At 46.5% G+C, this 16,840-nt stretch overlaps 1 protein-coding gene across 2 annotated transcripts in view; it reads right to left on the bottom strand.

The window, feature by feature from the left end:
* ephb1 (EPH receptor B1) overlaps positions 1-16,488 on the bottom strand; it is a 129,111-nt gene extending 112,623 nt beyond the window's left edge. For both annotated transcript variants that reach the window (XM_076144889.1, XM_076144890.1), the window contains exon 1: positions 16,224-16,488. In XM_076144889.1, coding sequence (XP_076001004.1) covers positions 16,224-16,284 — 61 coding nt within the window. In that variant the 5' untranslated portion in view covers positions 16,285-16,488. The remainder of the gene's footprint in view (positions 1-16,223) is intronic.
* Positions 16,489-16,840: the final 352 nt, after the last annotated feature.

The following is a 16,840-nucleotide window of genomic DNA, read 5'->3' as shown; positions in this document are numbered from 1 at the left end:
CTAGTGACCATGAAAGAGAAGCCAGTGTATAAGGCGTGCCATGACAAAGTGTTTTGTGTGTTCGTGTTGCTGCTCCCTTCCCGCCTCTGCAGTGGGACAAGCAGATTGATGCTGCGGCGGCAGAGCACTATCCTGCAAGCGAGCCAGGTCACTGGCTGCACTCAGTCCCAAGAGCAGAGATGAGAAAAATCTGCCAGAATCTCTCTCTCTCTCTCTCTCTCTCTCTCTCTCTCTCTCTCTCTCTCTCGCTGTAACCGCTGGCTTTAGTCCACGTCAATTTAATGAGTTTTACAAAGCGCCGACGGTCAAGCTTCAACATTCAACAGCCTGCGGACACGAGTGGAGTTTCCCCCCTCTTGTCCAAATTGTGATCTTAAGAGAAACGAGCACAGGTTGGCCGCTGGCTGGAGTAAACAGGATGCAGAGCAGATTAATGGAACATGAGAGACAGCTGGGGGGGCATTTGCACTCACTGCCTTACTGACAGCACCACCACACAACGGTCATTTCATTTATCCAGATCTCATTTTCTGAAGCGAGGAAGTTCTACTTTGTTGTCAGAGGATACTTCAACATCAAGAAGAATCAGAACCCTGTGATTCCACATGGGGAGATGAACTCACACACACACACACACACCAACACTAGGGACGGTGCAGAACATCTGCGATCAGCATTAGTTAGATGGATCTGCTCGAGTACGCATGAAGATCCGACTTGCAGACAGCGAAGAAGGAACAAGCCGGCCGACAAATAGAGAGAGAGGGAAAGAGGGAGAATGAGGACGGGGCGGCCAAGTTTGGGGATGTTTAACTACCCGCCTGCTTCGGGAGACATGACGAAGAGATGAGAGAAAAGATGGAGCCCAGACTAAATGAGGGAGGGGTGGAAAAATGAGCGTCAGACAAGAAGAACTCATTAACTCCTCTTTTCTAAGCTGGAGTCACATGGGGATCTTTTCATTGCTTCATTTATCCGCACACACACACACACACACACACACACACACACACACACACACACACACACACACAATGCAGTCTCCATACAGTGGATCAATCCATGTTCAACATTGCACACAAATCCACAATCACATCCAAGCAATCGCGTGACTCATTAAAAATCACTATCTGACCATTATCTCGCCTCCATCAATCGCTGACAGTAAAGACGCTGAATGTAAAAATTCTGCTCAGGATCATAAAGCAACCACACACACACACTGGCAATACATTTTCATCCTTTTCCTATTTAGGAATGGGAAAAAAAGCCTTTCCACGATAAACATTGAAACTGGAGCCGGGCCCAGTACTTGATTTCTTAGCCGTTATCTTTACAAGGGACGAGTTCACACTCCAGCCTGGCAACCACAGGAAAGGGATTGGACCCTATAGTGAAGAGAGGCAGGGATTGTAGCGTTAAGACAGCTTCTGTATCTGAACATCCATGCTCTCCCCAGAGGCCAGACAGAGCGGCTAATTTCAGAAGCGTGGGCCCTGTCAGCTGTCATTAGCATGCCTGTTCTCTCACACACACACACACACACACACACACACACACACACACACACACACACACACACACACGGGCACGGGCACTTTCATCCAAAAGCAGCACATGTAACACGCTTGATACAGATACACAGCTCATTCTAAAAAAGTCAGCATCTATGAGCCATCTGACATCTTACACAACCTGGAAACGTGAGGGGGGGGGATAGCAAGAAAGAGGGGGGGAGAGAGAGAGAGAGAGAGAGAGAGAGAGAGAGAGAGAGAGAGAGAAAGCGTGAGACAGACAGACAGAGAGAAAGAGAGAGAGAGAGAGAGCGAGAGAGAGAGAGAGAGAGAGAGACACACCTTTTTTTTACTGTTCTCAAAACAATCAAACCCAGGTGTCCTGTGATCAAGGGTCCTTTGAAAGTGAGGGACATGTAATTCCCAGTCTGTCAGTCTCCGCTGTCCCTCTCCCACCCGACACACAGCGGGCCGCCAGCCATTTTGTGTCACATCATTCCTTGAATACCCAGATCAAAGGGACTTTTAGACTGTGATCGGAGGAATCAAACACGGCACAGATGCCGCCACCTACGAAAACCATATGCCGCCAGTCACGCAACATTTCAGTAGCTGTGTTTAGATTTTCATTTCCCCAAGACGCTGAGCCACTTTGCTGCGGCACATTTCCATCTCATTGTGACGGTCTGCACGATCATATGATGCAACTTAGGGGTTCAGCACTAAAACTAATTAGCATTTTAGAATGCATTAGGGTAGCCCAAGGGAACAGCGGTAACATTGATTACGAGTAAACCGCGTGCATTAGATGCTGATCGCACACACACAAACACACACAACATGCCATCACTGCTTCCTGCATGTCCCACTGGCGCAGAAAAAAAATATACACACACCAAGACATCTTAGATGGAGCATCCCCCCCCTGCTGTGGAGCAGGTGCCACTGTGTGATTCCCCCCCACTCCACTTGCATGCTGGTCCAAATTCATGCACGTGCACACACATGCAAGACAGAGCTGTGAAACAGAGGTGACAGGTCTTTGGTTCTATGCCATCCACAGCAAATGTAGCGCTAATTGCCACTTGCACACTGTTAGAGACCAGCGTAGATCCAACATGGAGGCCATATGGACCCCAAGATGGATCTGCTGTCCACTACAGGCACATGAACACATAACTACAAAAGTCTGGATAATAAATTGTCAGCTCCTTTGTGTCTTCGTCGTTAGCTTGTGCTCTTGCATCTGGCAGCTGGACAGACACACACACATGTAGACGCCGGTGTTGTATGACAGCTGATTACAGAGATGAGAGATCTGAGAGTGACACTTCTAATGATCTGCTCATCTGATTGACAGGCTAGGCAGAGCTCCAATTCACACATCTATCACATCACAGGATGTGGAACATATACAGTGACGAGGGTCAGCGTGTCTCACACACACACACACACACACACATATACCCCTACATAGACGCAAACTACAGGTAGACAACCCAACACTCCGACAGGCAGCTGTTGTGGATGCTAGAAAGAGCTAATTTGCTTCCATAAATCCCTCCTGTGACTTGGGGAGTATTCTGCTATTATGTGGGGCCGAGAGAGGCTACTTCCTCACGCAGTTAGCCTGTCATCAGGGACATTGTACTGTATTGTCTGGGAGCGAGTCTAAATGGGGCCTTTTCAGGGGTATATTCAGGTACTTTCATGGAAGAATGGAGAGGATATTCATATCACATTTCAGTTTTCCTATTGCTGAGGAAACACAGTTTTGGACACACACAGATTTTCCTGCATACACACACACACATACACACACACAAACACACTTCCCTCGCTGACCTAAACGAGCAAGTCAAGCGCATTCCTGCTCCCAGCGATTTCCTCCATCTTCTCCCAACAGACTGGATCCCATTACAGGCGCTGGCTCTTATCTCTCACACAGGCAGCGGCCGGAATAATAATACATATTGCACATAGTATGTCATGAACTTCTCCATAAGACATCTACAATACTAAAAGAAGAAAATCTTAATTTTTACTGGCATTTTAACAATTTTTTCCCCACCATAACTGTACTAACTAGAGTAACCTGCATTACTAAATTAGGGCCAGTGGCAGAGTCCAGATATCGGAGCTGTGTGCGCTGCTGCAGGCCACTTTAATTGGACTCTGCCTGATCCATTGCATGATTATTGGCAATTATCTGCCAATTAGCAATGTGCTGATGTCACCAGGATGTGAGAGGTAAAGCAATCAGGAGCTGTTAGAGTACAAATGGTCTCCCATACTAATGACCTGATTAACTGTCCTACGAAAGGCTGAGGGTCCTGCCTGAGCCTGTTTGTGACGATGTAAGAGGGAATTTGCGTCAGCCAGTAATATCTATTGTATTTACTGAGGGACTTTCAGCGGAAGTGGCCTCAATAATGCATAATGTCAAAAATAAATATGACTTTCATAGCTCGGGTGCAGGTGCTTAATGTCATAATGAGCCTCAGCACAGCTTAAGCGCCCATCAACAACCTTGCATTCCCACATTCATTCTGCCCTCCAGGTCATTTGGCTTAACTGAATTTTGATAATTCTACACTACACATTGCCATGCTTTGTGAATGTGGATTCAAAGGAAGTCATAATGCAAGAGGAGCATTTAAGAAAAGATGTCATGGCGCCTGCATGAAAACACAGTAAGTGTGTGTGTGTGTGTGTGTGTGTGTGTGTGTGTGTGTGTGTGTGTGTGTGTGTGTGTGTGTGTGTACGTGTGAATGCTCAGCCTTTGAATCAAAGAAGCGTTTCGCATCAAGCACGAAAAGACTAAACACAAAATGTTAACACTTAAACGATTCCGTCATCATGCACACTCGAGGTTTGCAGTGAGGTTTGATCCTTGTAGCTGTTTGTTAACTTGGGTTATTACAGTAATATACTGTGGGAAGTTATTTATTTCTTTGGCAAGTAGCTGTATAATAAGTGGGATTATGTATTCTTGAATTGTATTCCTACCCACTAGACCAATGATAGTCAAATTATGATTGACTTTATCCACATTAAGATAAAGTTAAGCCGAGATTCTGCACCGGCAACAGCAAAGTCAGTGTGTTAAAGGTTAGACAACAGATCTTCCAGCCAATAATTGTTAGGAGAGTTAACTGAATTCCATTATATGATCTGCAAATATCACCCCTCTGGCACCTAATGGTTTAAAACACATACTGGGGATAAGTCAAGATAACAATACAGCCCATTGTTCTACCTGTTAAATTTTTATAAAAACTCAGACAAAAAACGCATGACGATAAATCAACCTGGTATCCAAGAAAGCAAACCAATCCATCAGACACACACTTGCCTCTCAAACAAACAGAGGACACTGGCAACAGCTGTCACCTCCCCCCAAAGCTGTGATCCATGATATGATCGCCACGCTCATACGTCTCATACGTCCTGCGCCATTCACGATCAATCTTTACCGCAAAGTCAACAGGGGAGAAAGAGACGGGGAGAGAAAAAAAGACAGAGACGCATCTTGTTTACTTCATGTCTTTTCCTCTTTTTAAAAGCGGCGCCACTATCCATCACGCTTCCTTTCTTCCAGGTGCATTTGTACGATTTTTGAACAAAACCGTGTGGGTTCTCAAAGTATTACCGAAGCTCACATTGATTGAGAACATGTGCAGAAATGCAAGTCACTTTCCACGCACCCTCTCCACTTTCAACTGTCAATATTGGCAGAAAGAAGGTGTCCTCTTTCAGGACATTGACAGCTCTCTGAAAGCCCTTTTAGAGCGAGATTCTACATGCTTGGATTGCTCACAGACAGTGACCTTGTCAGGAGTCGCAATCATCACATGAACAGCACATTACACATCTGCCCGCTATGTTCCACCTTGGGGTAAGTGGTACCACATATCAAGCAATTTTCATAAGTGCAAAATTGGAAGGTGCATTCTGGTATTACTTCAGAGGGGAGAGGGATTGTTATTTGGCAAAGAGCAAACGGGGGTTTAAGCCAAATATGCGAAATACACGACAAACATAAAAAGCACAAACATGGCTGGCATCAGGTGGGCTGATTTTACTGGAACCCTTTTATTCACTAACATGGGGGGGGGAATCAGTTGTTACACACACTCTAATCCACGCACAACATTATTAAAAGAACACATCACCATCAACACACACACGCACGCACGCACGCACGGACGCACACACACACACACACACACACACACACACACACACACACACACACACACACACACACACACACACAAATAAACAGGTTTCCCTTGAGCATGAGATCCACACAGCCATGCACAACATCCAAAAAACACAGAGTAGGCACGCTGTTCCTTCACTACACGGTTGTCGGAGGAAGAGAAGACTTAAAAGCCTTGGCATGGAGAACAAAAGACCATTGCACAACAACAAATCCTGGCATGACTCTGCTTGGCCGGCTGCTTTTGTCATGAGAGCCATTTTGTGATTGGTATTAAACACCAAGTATTGACATAAAAACACAGGTTTGAACATGACCCGCCCAACTGGAATGCATGGGAGTAACATGGTATTTTGATATATTAGTGTGATCACGCAAGCTCCCCTATTTGGAATCAGTCCTCTAGCTTCATTAGTGTGATTAAATGTAGGTATCGTGTAGGTAAGTGCATTGTGAGTCCAAAGGGGCAAGAGCAGAGCCATGGGGAGAACAATAAATGCCGACTTCCCCTGCTGCAGTGGGCCTCTATTGAAATCTGACACACACATGAATGCAGCTTTAGCTTGAATCTCCAGATCACCCAGATCATTGTTTCAGAATGTATGGACATAAACCCTCTGCACTATTCCAGCATGACATTGGAGAGGCAGAGCATGAACTCAACATACATAACAAATCCCGGAGAGGGCAGAGATGGCAGATTACACGGTCATTAAATGAGCCATCATCTTATGAAGACACACATCTGGCAAGAATAAGAAACACAACTATGTGCATATATGTCAACTTTGTATCTTTTAATACAAAGAAGGCATTTCTTCTAATCTTAACACACAGCCAGGAAAACCATTCCAGCATTTGTGGGAATATTTGTCATGTTGACACAACGTCACATAATTTTGTAATAAGTGTGTTCAAATTCACTTTGCATCATTTCAAATAAAACTACATGTCATATAGATATAAAGATACAAATATACCTGTATGGCCTGGAGTATTTTGCAGCAGTTCATTTCGCAGCTCACAGAGAGAGGCTGACTCCACCCTGACAGCAGTGTCAATCTGATGAGTGGGCATCTAACAGTGTGTGAAGCTCACATCAAATGCATGCTGCTTTAAATGCCTGGCCCGGGGAGAAAGCTAGGAGGGGAGGACTTCATAGGAATAAGGAATGAAGAGGCAGATAGAGAGAGAGCTGAACAATCGCAAAAAGGAGCGTGAATATGACTCTGTTCGGTGCAATCCCATTATTGAACAGGTTTGGGTTGCGCGAGTGTGACTGAGGAGTCTGCATAGTTGAACAAAGACTCAAGACTCACACCCCCAAAGTATCTTCTCCAGACCGTTCACTTATTCACAATATTTTTTGGGGTAATAAAAATGAACACATTAATCCCACTCCACCCATGCAGTATACCAGAGGAGGTAGTTAGTTACACAACGGCCTCACCACACAGTGTTGGATGTGCTTAAGGGTGAGCAGTGACTACCACCAGCCTCCTCATTAGCACGAATGGAAGGCAGACGCAGGCCTCTCCTTCCCTCCCCGTCCGTCCTTTTGTCCCTTCTCGCCTCTGTTCTCCTTCGCAAATGAGCCCTAATCATTGTCCTCTAGCTCGCCTCTAACAACTACAAGAAGGAGCGGTGTGGTGTGTAAAATATGTATCTATTTTCCCCTTGGCTTATTTGAGCATCACGCTGAAAACACTCCGACTTTCTCAGTTGTAGCACCATAATATTATAAGGGTAAGATTTATGACCTGAGGATGCTCGGTGGGATGTGACCAAAGTATGCATCATATTAGAAGCTTAATGAGCCCCTTTTGGCCTTCTAATACTATCATAACTATTCATGAAGCAGGGGAGGTCAGCAGGTCAACATTGGCAGGGATCGGATTGTCGAGTCAGTCACTAAAACAAAACATAAATATAATAAATATGTATCAGGCGAAGGGGGGAAATATTAATATTCAATAGTATTTGGAATCTCGTTATGCAGAGTCTTGAACTTGAGACGTATAAACGGCAACAAATATTCTTCATGCCTCACACGCTTGTCCACTTTCTGCTGCTTGTTCGTTCTAAAAATACCCTTAAAACACACAACACAAGGTTTAAACCTCAAAGGCCCCGTGTTAGGAAAATGTTTGTCTGGAAAAAGAGGATGATGAGGATAGTCGCCAGGATTCCAAAGTCAGGACGTGGAGGTTACCCACGTCTCAGATTGCCGCTATCAGCACACACGCACGAAGGCAGCATAAAAGTGGGAGTTTTGTCCAGAGAATTCCAGAACAATCATCGGTGTTTTGTTTCATCTTTTTCTGATGCGCTCATCACAGCGCATCAGAAACAAACATTGTTAAAATTGGAGAGTTTGGGGTTTCTAACGATAGATAGTATTACCTTAGTTATCAAGTCAGAGCTGCTATCAGACGACGACACGTTCACAGCTACGCCAACATCCATTTGTGGGTTTGTGGTCTCATTAGATTTAATTGAAAAATATCATAGTGATTGCCTGAAACTGAAATGGTAAATTCCAGAGGGTCCCAATTAAATACGTAGTGAAGTACTGATCACTGTTTTTCACATTACAGGTTTTAAAAAATGGATATAACTTGAGGAAGGCTTGATTTGCATATAAATCTACATCCATCCATCCATCCAGCCAGTCTTGATACATGTTCATCCTGTTCAGAGTCACAGGGGGACTGGAGCCTATCACGTCAAGTCACTGGGGCATCAGGGGTTACAGGGTTAACACAGAGGGACAGACAGCTCAATCACAATTTAGAGTTTCAAATGTATCTAAGCTGCATCTCTTTGGGGGGTAGGAGGTCAGCAGGGAGCCAGGAGGAACCACACAGGGACACACGGAGAGCACGCAATGGATTGGAACCCAGCTTGCAGTGAGGCGAAGATGAATGGGTGTTGAGCAACCGTGTTCCAGAGTCAATACTTTAAGGTTAAAAGCCATATAAATTACCTTTAACCTGTACTTTTAGGGGAAAAACCTCTTTCACCCCTTCACGGTTCTTGCTGTAGTCTAACCAGTCTGGAGATCGAGATGCTGTCGACTCATTTCCCATTACCCTCTGCGCTGCAAATCAATAGTTAATTACCTCAGAAAACGCTCGCCTTTTATCCAGCTAGAGAAGTGGACAGCGTGGTGCAGCCAAACATTTGGCTGGCAGAGGGATCGAGCGCGACGCGGAGGGGCAAAAACTGTCCTCCCATCACAGGCTACTTACCGGCCCATCACGTCCCCATCAGATGCGGGCCGCAGACGCTTCATTACCTCAAACAGACGCGTGCTAACTTTGTTTTTTCCGGACTAATGCGGACATACAAAAAAAAGCATGTGAGCGCTTCCATCTTCCACAACTCGCCAAGCCGCCACTGTTTAATAGGAGATTACATTTACAGGGTAAGAGAAGGGCAGCAGCGTGGTGAAATATGTGCAGATGTCCTGAACCTGGGAGCAGCGCTGGCACTTAGTCATTAATAATGGGACAGGCCCCAGGCTCAGGCCCTTAGCTCTCACTCTCTACTCATTTCCTTTCCACACATCAAAGCTTTGTATATTATGCATGTGTCTGACTGTGTGTGACTGTGTGTGTGACTGTGTGTGTGTGTGTGTGTGTGTGTGTGTGTGTGTGTGTGTGTGTGTGTGTGTGTGTGTGCGTGTGTGCGCATAAGGACTCAGTCACATTCAAATCTGCTCCAGTGTGCGTGCGTACATGTCACCCTGTCTCCCTGTGAGTAACAGCCAGCGAGAGGAGCTGGCTTTCATTTAATCAGAAACAGCGCAGCGGCTTCCACCATCCGTAATTTCAGCCCTATTAACGCTCAGCCTTTAATTCCTCTGAGCGCCGGAGAAGCGCCGTCCTCTGGGCTGCTGATTCACTTAAAAAGCAAAAAGTTACAGAAACTTCTTCTTCCCCCCTCCTTCTGTACTGTGGCAGATTTACAGTAAGTTCAGAGTGGAGCATTGAGGGATTTGCTCAGTTTGAAAGCACTTACTAAGTGTGTACAGCAAGCTTAACTCCTATCTTCTTTCATTTTTTTTATCAGTTTGGTTGTAGACTTTTCCCACACCACTGCACTCATGATCAGACAACACTGCGCCACTGTACCTGTGCCTCCACCCACTACTTAACCTCTGCCCTGCAGCCTTCCTGCTTGCAGCCTTTACCCAAGACCTTGGGGCTTAAAAGTCAAATTAAATCATTCTGGCCACGACTTAAAAAACACATCTCATTATAACGACCATAAATGAAGCTCTTTGTTCCTACAAGCCCAGAAACTCAACAGTCTCTTTTCCCCTCTACCTGTTCCTGCCAATGCTGTGTTCGTTTCGTCTACAGAAGAACCGGCTCATGTTTCACTTTGCGTCTGTGGACCTTAGAATGCTTCACCAATGCAGCTGTTTTAACTAAAAAAACACAGAGCGAGAGGCAGGTAAGCGGGAGTGACGGACAGGAGAGGAGGAAGGGAGAGAGAGAGAGAGACAGAGAGAAAGAGAGAGAGAGAGAGAGAGAGAGAGAGACAGAGAGAAAGAGAGAGAGAGCGAGAGAGAGAGAGACAGACAGACAGACAGACAGACAGACAGACAGACAGACAGACAGACAGACAGACAGACAGAGAGGGTTGTGTACCTGAGCACGACTCACAGATTTAATTAAAATTTCTCAAAAAGGGAAAATCTAGTAGGGAAGGACAAACTGCCAGGAAGTCAATGCAACAACAGCCTATTGTGGCTCTGCTCAGAGCTCGTCCAAGGAGGAGGGATGGTGTGGACAGCACTATGGGGACCCAGGAGGAGGAGGAGGAGGAGGAGGAAGAGCAGAGCGTAGCCAGGCGGTGTGTGAACGGAGGGAAACAAGACTCGATAATCGATGCTTTTCCTCCTCGCCTCTCCAACTCTACCAATATCAAAGAGGCTTCTCTTTCCTGCTGACTGAACAACTGTCACCCAATCTTTAGGACAGGTGATAATGGGAGGATAAAGCCTGGGAGACCGAGAAAAAAAAGACCAAGAAAAAGCACATTTTTCTCATCGCCATCCTCCAGTGGTGGGACGCTGGGTCACTGCGCGCAATCAATTACAAGCATTGCCATTTTCCACTAGGTGTGGCTTTGAGGGTCATCTGAGTTTGTTCTCCGGTGCGCGTCAAGCCTTCCTTGCGCATGTGTGTGTGTTTCCATTTGGCTTTACAGGCAAACAGATGACTCACACAGTTTGAGGTTGATCTGTGTCACAGGCATCACTGCTTTCACTCCTTCGCCGCCGTAATATGTGTCGTATGTTGCTGACGCAGTGGATCTGCTTATCCCCGAGATGGGACAGATAAAGGCTTCAGCCCGTCGCCCCGCTCTCACACACCTGCTCCGATAAGGTCCCAACATGAGGCGAGATGGGGTTGAAATCGATTGCATCTCCGCAGAAACCATCAAACGGACAAGGCGGGCCCGTGGACGACAAAAGAAGACAACGCCCGAGAACACGATGAATAAAACGATAAGAAGTGCGCAAAAAGGCCTGCGGATGAATTCAACCACAAGTCAGAGGACGCTGGGCAAAAAGGTGAACGTGAGGCAACGTTTAGAGGTTAGAAAGACGGGTTAGTGGTACTCAATGGATATAAAAATTGCAAAATTAGTCTACAGAAAAATCACAATTACATATTTTGACTCTCTCTCTCAACTCTCCACTCTCCTTTGGGACACATACACACACAAATTGCGCACATGCATACCAGCCCCCCAACCTGTATCCACCATCTGGCCTTCCTGAGGCTCAGATGTCTCTAGGGTAAGGTGAGCTACAAGGGGGGGGAGACTGTGTGTGTGTGTGTGTGTGTGTGTGTGTGTGTGTGTGTGTGTGTGTGTGTGTGTGTGTGTGTGTGTGTGAAAATGAAACAGAGAGATAGAGGGAGTAGAGAGAATTCATGCGCACCATACACTGCAATATGTGAGCAAGGCATTGTAAAGGAATAAAACCTGCACAGACTGGAGATATTTCACACACACACACACACAAACACACACTCCGCCTGCACCAATAACACTCTGATGGGACGCCTTTACAGCACTACAGGTACACCAGCCGTGGGCACCGGTTTGCACTGGGGTCATCAGCGCGGACGAGGCGTGGTAAGCACACTTTAACACCAATAAGCCTTTTCACTGTGGGCAACATAAAGCCTCCATTAAAGGATGAGGCGGCGTCTTCCACCCCTGCAGGCCGTAATGGCTTCAGCACTCTACTGACACGGCACAGGGACCCAAACGTACAATACACACACACACGGCGGGGACAAAACGAGTGGAAAATTGAATTCTACTTCAGGTGGTCCCAGGTCAGTAGTAGCGCCTGCGGCCAAAATACAGTGATGCCCATCCCCATCCTTCTCATCCTTCGGGCTGATCCAACATTCATAAACTGTGTGTTTGGAAAAGGAGAGGTGGTGTGTGTGTGTGTATATATGTCTGTGCGTGTGTAGGGGTGGGGGGAATACAGTATTTACATTCATGAGAGACTCAACAGGACTCTTTTCACAGAGTGTCTCCTCTGCACAGCTGTTCATAACATTGTCTCACACGTACATACGCACGCACGCACGCGTACGCAGTCACACGTCGCATCGCAGGGAATTTTTAACGCTGAATATTACGCAAGCCTGGCGGACGCTAGACCGCATGTCACGAGTTGGGTTTTCACAACACGGTTAGCACCAACATCCAGTGACGACGCGCGTGCGAGACCAAGCAGGAAACTACAGAGACACGCAACAGGGACAGACAGAAAAGTATGACTCCGCAACTGAACGCATCATTTTGACGGTAACTGCATGTGAAATCTTTTTCTTTCTTTTTGCAATTTGTTTTTATTGAAGCAAACATTGTACATGACATTGTGCATACAGTTGTAGGATATTTTCGAGATCATTTTTTATATAGAAAGAGGGGAAAGAGGAGAGAGAGAGATAGAGAGCAGGAAGGAAGGTTGTATTTTCACTACTATTGTTGTTGAACTTTATACATAGACCCTGAGCTAGAGTACAAGTAGATTGGAATTGCAATGATGTCATAGGGTACATACAGAACTTACAGGATGATGTCAAACAGCAATGTAGGCTAGTACAAATCGCATCATAGGTTGTGATAGAGAGAGAGAGGGGAAAGAAACAGAAAAACAGAAAAACAAACAAACAAACAACAGAGAGGGGACATCCCACCCAGAAACCCCACCCAACCCGTCACACAGTCACACAACCCCGCATTCACACAACCCCGTCCTGGCCTGCCTGAAATGTAAAATGAAATGAAAAAATAAAATAAAACGGAACTGTTCGGTGTTCTGGTATTCAGTCACTGGTCTGGCATAGTCTGTAGATCTGTGAAATAAGAGAGGAAAGGTTGACATCTCTGATAGAATGTATCAGTGTGGCCCCTCATAGTGTACTTGATTTTCTTGAGTCTAAGAAAGTTGTATTTATACATTGTATCCTTAAGCCATTGCGAAATAGAGGGAGGAGTGAGGGATTTCCAATGTAGGAGCAGGCAATGTCGCCTGGCATGCATGTGAAATCTGACGTTTCCTGAGGTAGGATGTTCAGGTGAGCATCGTATCTGATGCCTGGGAGAAGGACTGAACCGTCACAACTGCATATTTCACCTGATTCATTCACTCAAACACACACATTCCACACAGTCTGTTTCAGCCTGAGTTGGCTCAGGCTGGGGTGCGTTGGAGGGTCAAGGGTAGAACTCGACCTTTATCCTTTCCTCCTCTCTGCTCCTGCCACTGTAAACACCCCTGATGAATGTGCGCCATCGCACAATCGCATGTGGTTCTGACCTCTGTGACCATTAGCTGCTGCTGCTTCGTGTATCGCTGTTGTTTACTAACGTACATGCAATCATCTCCAATCCATCTCCATCCTCTCTGCCTCTGAGGAGGAGGCATTACTAGAGTGCAGCTACTTAATAACGCATCCTCAGAGACTAGTAACGGCACATAACTAATGCTCTCTTATCTTACTCCCTTTGCGCACCTCCGTTGTTGCCCCCTCCCACACACACACCTCTATCATTTCATTGTATCGCCTGAATCTCCTGCAAAACTTGCTGACCTCCCATTCTCTGCCTTCTTTTGTCCTTTCATCTCCCCCGGTCCCCGTCTGTCTTTCAACTGCCATTTCATCCACACACACACACACACACGCATCCTATGTCCATTTTCCAGGCCGTTAAAACGAGCTGGCTTATTGGTTTGAGGGCAAACAGAAATAAGTGACGGTCGTGTACGCAGGGGCGAATTACCGCCGCTGCAGGCCAGAGCTGTCGGTGCAGAGGGAGTCGGGAAGAGGAAGAGAAGACGGAGGAGAGAGGAATGGGGAGATTTGAGAATTTTGAATATACAGATAGTGAGGAATTGAACAAAAATGGCAAAGTGGCAGAGAAAATGTGAACCAGCACTCATCTTCACCAACATACCTACATGTTTGTTGCAAATTTGAGTCATAGAAGTCCAATAATAGACTTTAAACTTCCAATTCCAAAAGTTTCAGCACTTTATTCTGCATCTTTCAGGCTCCGACATACCTCGCCTACTATTACTACTCGCCCCAACTCTGCCTAACATCCATGTATTCTCAATCCCACAGCTCAAACATGTCATCTAGTGAGCAACATGTCTCTCTCTATCTGTGTGTGTGCGTGTCCGTGTGTGTCAGGAGGCCTTATAAATAATTACATTCATTTCAGACTCTGTGTCCATATGGTCACAGCTGGCCCTTAATCTCAAGTAACTAAGGCAAACACACGCACTGATCTCTGACACTTTGTTTGCGATTACAGGCTGATGTGGTGATTAGTGACCTTATAACCAGATTAAGGGTGACAGGAGAGGGAATGTGGTCACAGGCTATACTCCACACACACACACACACACACACACACACACACACACACACACACACACACACACACACACACACACACACACACACACACACACACACACGCACGCACGCACGCACGCACGTTGAAAGAAACACAATCACCACCGAGAGAGAAAAGAGCAACAGATTGGAGTTCAGCTCAGTGACGGGTTTAACCTGCCCATGGGACAACCTCCTTTCAATTAGCGACCCAAACAAGGAAATCACTTTCATCCCTGTTACCGGGGTAACCCGGGGGCCAGATCTGGCCCATCTGGTTCTCTCTCATCCCATCTTTCAAAGGAGAAACCCTGCACCTAATTCCTGGCCGGGAAATCTCACCCTTCACTCCCACCCTGCGCTCACTATCTAGAATGACATTTTACCTGTCATTACATACCGGGTAAACATCTGAAACCCAAAATATCATCCTCCATCCTCCCAGAAGTAGTAATTTGGGCTCCGGGCTCCGTATCCATTGCTGTGTTGAAATCCGATGAGCACAAACAAGAAAGCCACTGCTGAATTACAGAGCAGTGCCCGAGCTGGGAATGCTCCAAGAAAAGAGTTGTAACGATTAAAGAAAAAAAGGGAGATGTGATAAAATTGCCTCATTTGCTGGTGATGAATGTGTTCAGAGTAGATTTACAGACTTTTTTTGGATGACTGATGGGCTGATGTACCTGCATGATGTCGTTCGCAGGAAGGATAAGTTACAATAAACTGCAAAATGATGCTTTGGCTGCTGGGATATCCCTGAGTCTGGGGTCTGGGGTCCCTGGGGTCCCACAGTGTCAATGAAAAACATGTTTAAGTGAGGAGATATTAGCTGCTTACAGTGACACCGCTGCTCGCATTGTTGGGTGCGGGAGAAAGAGGGAGATGGGTTGGACGCAGATGCAGAAAGAGGAGAGGAGAGGAGACGAGACGAGACGAGACGAGACGAGACTAGACGAGACGAGACGAGAGGAGAAAAGAGGAGAGGAGAGGAGAACAAATGGAGATGGATGGAGAGAAGATCTTAGAGACACACACGCAGTCTGAAGGGGGAGATGCTGTTTAGGAGGAGAATATGGCTGATATGAGTGTATCGAAAGGACTGAAATCAAAAACACAAACTCAGACTTGGGAGACTTCCTGCGCTGTGCATCCCATCTTCTGACCAGTTTCAACCGAGTATTCCACACAATTTAATGTAACAACCTGAGCGTCATCCGCCTTCACTTCACTACTCACAACTCCGATTGCTCGTGGTTTCATATGAGAAGATGAAATAACGCGTGAAAAACAACAAAGAGTGTGTGTAAGACTTTAAATCAAGCGTTAAATCTCTGCAAGATGAACCAACAAAACAGGGTGACAAACAGCAGAGAGACAAGACAGGAAAGGTGAACACGGATTCAACCGCGATCCACGTGTAAACCCTCCCGGCATCGGCGTCCGCGACACGGCGCAGCATCCCCTGAGGAACAAGCCGAGCACATTCCCATAAACACACACAACACGGAGCTCAAGCATCTCTACATTTACATTTACCTTCCATCGCAGAAGACGTGATGACCAGCGCACATAAAAGCGCGATCAAATCCACTGTCATGGCAGAGAAGGGCAGTCTCCAACAGCCGGGTCCCCAAATAACCAAACACGCACAGTGCGCGTCCAAAAAAAAAGACAAGAATCCCCTTGGTTGTCGGTGCGATTACTCCAGCAGAGAGCCTGTGCGGTTTGTGAGTCACATTTCAAGTCGTAGTAAACAATGTGTGACAATCAACGCCGGGGCAGAGCGGAGTGTATGAGTCTGAGGGAGGGGGCGAGGGGAGGGGGATACGGGGAGTAGGAAGAGGAGGAGGGGTGGAGGGGGGGACCCGACCACAGCCTGCTCGCTGTCCCATTAGGACGCCGGGAGCCAATCAGAGAGCGAGAGCCGAAACTCGTCGACCAATCAGCGCGGCGCCGCTCCGCCCTCGTCGTATTGTCAAAACACAAAACTTTTTCCTTGACCTATTTGGAGCAGCTCTCCGCCTCACTGAAGGGAAATAGCGACACCAGCCGGCTGACGACGGCTACTGCAGCCCAACCCTAAACCCAAACTCAGAGCTGAGGCTGCTCCTAACTGGCTTCAGGGAGATGATCTGTATGTTTGTGCCATATTC

This window comes from Genypterus blacodes, unplaced genomic scaffold (genome assembly GCF_046128005.1).
Source record: "Genypterus blacodes isolate CSIRO-AG114 ecotype Tasmania unplaced genomic scaffold, CSIRO-AGI_Gbla_v1 ptg000029l_1, whole genome shotgun sequence".
Taxonomy (NCBI): Eukaryota; Metazoa; Chordata; class Actinopteri; order Ophidiiformes; family Ophidiidae; genus Genypterus; species Genypterus blacodes.
Note: the sequence above shows the minus strand (reverse complement) of the source record. Positions and strands in the feature narration are given on the sequence as shown.